The 3,850-nt window shown below is 38.5% G+C and overlaps 1 protein-coding gene across 1 annotated transcript; it reads right to left on the bottom strand.

Annotated features, from left to right (window-relative positions):
- Positions 1-1,734: 1,734 nt before the first annotated feature.
- On the bottom strand, positions 1,735-3,319 carry LOC122086068 (zinc finger protein ZAT9-like). Its single transcript, XM_042654764.1, has one exon. It carries the CDS (start codon positions 3,176-3,178, stop codon positions 2,081-2,083), a length of 1,098 nt encoding a protein of 365 aa, XP_042510698.1. The 5' UTR covers positions 3,179-3,319; the 3' UTR covers positions 1,735-2,080.
- Between the last annotated feature and the right edge of the window lie 531 nt (positions 3,320-3,850).

The raw sequence follows: 3,850 nt of genomic DNA, 5'->3' as shown, positions 1-3,850 counted from the left end.
TTCGTTTGTTCTCTCTTTTTCTTCTACATGCACACTCCACACCCTTCCACTTGTGAGAATGTGGGCCACTCACAAGTCACACACGCTCTCTATTCTCTGTTGTCTCCTCCCCTTTTTATCTTTGAACAACGACCTGCCGACTCATAAGCCACACCTCACATATAAATATCACACCGAGTTGTTCTCTCAATTGACACAGTTGGGTTAGGTTATATGTACGTGGCTGATTAGATCAGCATTTATGACTGCAAGGAACACGGCTTGCACCTTATTCAAATTAATCAAACAATAATATAAGATGCCCATGTAAGATTTATACCATGTGCCCATTACTCTTTCTCTAATGGGCTTGGGGTCCATTTTGCTTTTTTTATAATACAAAAACAATATATTCCAATCCAACGGCTTAGAATCGTCAAAGGGTGGGTCATTAGGGTTTAACAAAAAGATAGAGAAGAAGAAGAAGAAGAAGGTGACTTGGAGAACTAGAATTTTGACCAAAGTCTGCACTTTGATCTCCTCTTGAGGTAATGTCTTTGCTGACCAAGACTGATAAAATGTCCTCTTTCCCCTTAAAAAACTAATGAAGTCAATAACCTAACAAAACCACTATGCCATAAAAATTAATGCCCTTTCATTTAATCTGTGAAGAAGCCCAGCCCAGATCCACCCAATTTGTGGACCACATTTAAAATTGCCTACTGGGTAGTTCTTCATGTCCCACTCCACTGGAACCAGATTTCCCTTTTTTTTTTTTTTTTAATAAAGATTCCTATTGGATGGCCAAGATGGAAATACAATGCTTCTCTCATAGTTTGCTACCAGCCTACCACCAAAAACAGACACCCCCTTTTAGTTGATGAAAAAGTTTCATTGATGAGTGCAAGCTGGGGGTGTTGGAGCAAAATTAATTAACTCTAATTATATTTTGATTCCCTTAAATATGGGATTATAATCTTAATTTAGAAACTAATCAGTTTTCTTTCATCTATGAAATTACTAAAATGGCTTTGTAATCTGTGGAATTTACTATGGAGGATAAAGGAAATGGAAATGCATTTATGAAATTTATTCCCAAGTTAAGAGACCCGGATACTCTGTTACAGAGGTTAAATGCTTTTCATAAAAAGAATGGATTTTGATCCTTTTTAGTACAGTGAGTCAGCTTTTTAAGATTTCCTAATTTGGGAAAGAGTAAATTAGATTGATCTTGAAGGCTATTATAGTAAATTTATAAATCATTAATTTTTCCATATTTTAATTAAAGATTTTACTGGACCTGCATGTCTCATGCCTGATCTTACACTGTTACACAGTGACAAATTGTTGGTAAAGCTATGAAACAGAGGAAGACAGGAAAAAACAGAAGGGCAAAAGAGACGAAAAGAAAGGGAAGAAACGAGCCGATAAGAGAGAATTAGCTTCTTCACCCAACTGTACGAAGGCAGAGGTGACAGGTCGAACTTAGTTTCTTTAGACCAAAAAAAAATTGATTTGGAAGAACTTTATTTTAGAATATTTTAGTCACAAGAAAAAACGGAAAACAGTTAGCTAGAACAGCTGGAACCGATTTCCAGAATCGAACTCTAATTGCAGTTTCAGCGCAAGTTCATCGTCTGCAAATCTCAATACACAAAAAACCCAGAAATTTCTTTCTTAATCGAAACACAGAAATGAAGTGAGTGAATGAGTGAATGAATGAATCCATTGATGGATGCACAATGGATGCACAAATGCACAAAATCGAGTTGTTATAGAAAGTAACAGAACTTAAAATAAATTTAAAGGAATGAATTACAGTCAGCAAAGAAGAAAAAAGGAAAAAGAAAGACTGTTTGATAGAAGGGAAGAAAAAAAAAAGCATGGATTTTGAGAAGAGAAATATAAAGAAAAATCTGTAAATACAGAGACCCAATTTGAGTTTTGACCCAATTCCTCAACTAACCTAAAAATAATCACAGATCGCATTGATAAGACACGAGGTTTGGAATTTCCCTTTACCTCATAATCGCGTTCAGAGCTTGAAGTTTTTCCACTGTAATCCCATATCCAATACACAGAATCCAATCACCACCATTCTTCATTTGGTCGGATCAACGAATTCTGCATCTGAGACGGCGGAGAGTTCAACTTGGCTCATATCATCATCGTCAATCGGAGCTGGGAGGTTAAGATCTATCAAATTGTCTGCAAATTTAGTAGTATTTGTAGCTGTAGTTGAACCAGAGAGGTGGGATCTCTTGTGTCCACCAAGAGCTTGACCAGACCCAAAAACTCTGAAACAAACAGGGCATTCATGGATTTTCCGATCGACAGTTGAAGTACCTGCATTCCCTGGGTCTGACTCTGCTTCATGGGTCCGAGCAGCATAGGATGAAGATGGGGTACAGCCCCTGATCTTCTTATGACTTGCTCTGTGCCCACCCAAAGCTTGGTACGACCTGAACACCTTCTTGCATGTCCCGCACTGGTACCTTCCGCGAGTCCGAGTTGGGAATTTGAGCTCTTCCGACTCATCCGACTCATCCATAGATTTCTCTGCTTCTTCTTCTTCACCTTCTTCTTGTTCCTCCTCCACCTCAACTTCCTCATCTTTTCTCATCCATATATCCCTCGATAGCATCATAAGACAAAGCGCAACATCTTCCTCTGGAGTAGTATCAGATACAGAGCTCACCGGTTCCGGCTCCGGCAACGAATCGGCCTTACTGGGTTTGCTAGACTTGGGCTTCTTCGGCTCCGGTGTTTGTAGCTGCTGTAGATTTCTCTGCTCTCCGATGAAGTTGGATTTACGATTCCTCTTCGATCGTCTCCTAGAAGGGTTCTTAGATGCCTCTGTCTCGCTTTCTCTGTCCTGAACAACCGACCCAGCATCCACGGCAAAAGAAAACTCAGGATCTACCAACCGGAAGCTCTTCTTTGGATTCTCTCTTAACCCATAATACAAACCTTTTTCTTCTTCTTCTTCCTCACCAGAAGATGACGACGATGAAGACGATGCAGAAGAGGCCGACTCAGTTTCATCTCTGAGATGTTGTTGTTGTTGATGATGATGGTGATGGACTTGCTGAGTCTTTGGAGGTATCGACAGGTTGGCCATATGAGACCTCATATGACCACCCAAAGCTCTACCATTAGCGAAACTCCTTAAACAGAGCTTACAACTGTGCTTCTCCATGAAATAAGAAACAGAGAAGAGCTCTGCTCTCTCCTTTTCTCTATTTTTCTCTCTCTTCTCTTTCTTCTCTTTCTTCTCCTCTTCTTCTATCTATGAAAGCTAGAGAGAGCTTAAGAAGTATAGCGAGAGAGAGTGGAAACTTAGGAGTAGGTAACAAGCATTCCTCCTACAAAAAGGACACACAAAACCAAGAAAAAAAATTATTACTATATCAATGGAAAAAGAGAGAATTTTTTTCTATTTCAGGAAAATATTAGCAAAACGGCAGAATATATTATATAACTGATTAAATAAAAACTCTATAAACCGTGTGTGTGAAGGGGGAAAGAGAGACATGTAACATGCAAGCCTTGCTTGGTTCTGTTTTTATTTTCCATTTATTTTCAATTTTTACCATTTTTTAATTACTAAAATACCCTCACAAGACAAACTGACCTTTTTATCCCTCATTATTTCTTTTAATTTTTTTGTCTTTATGGGTATTGGTAGGACTCATTGGGTACATGAATTGGACTTGAACCAGAAAAATGCCTTTTTTGTGTTTGAGAAATGTTTTCCATTTGTTACTCATTGGTGAGTGCCTAGAAGGGTATAATGGAAATTCAACAGTTACTATAAATAGATCCGTGGATTGCTTATACAAGTCAAGAAAATTGCTGGGTTTGTTGTAAC

Source organism: Macadamia integrifolia, chromosome 8 (assembly GCF_013358625.1).
Source record: "Macadamia integrifolia cultivar HAES 741 chromosome 8, SCU_Mint_v3, whole genome shotgun sequence".
Lineage (NCBI taxonomy): Eukaryota > Viridiplantae > Streptophyta > Magnoliopsida > Proteales > Proteaceae > Macadamia > Macadamia integrifolia.
The sequence above is the reverse complement of the archived record's forward strand: the minus strand, read 5'-3'. Positions and strand labels throughout refer to the sequence as shown.

Excerpts from the sequence above, each read along its gene's own strand:
- LOC122086068 (XM_042654764.1), bottom strand. The coding sequence starts at position 3,178 with ATGGAGAAGCACAGTTGTAAGCTCTGTTTAAGGAGTTTCGCTAATGGT.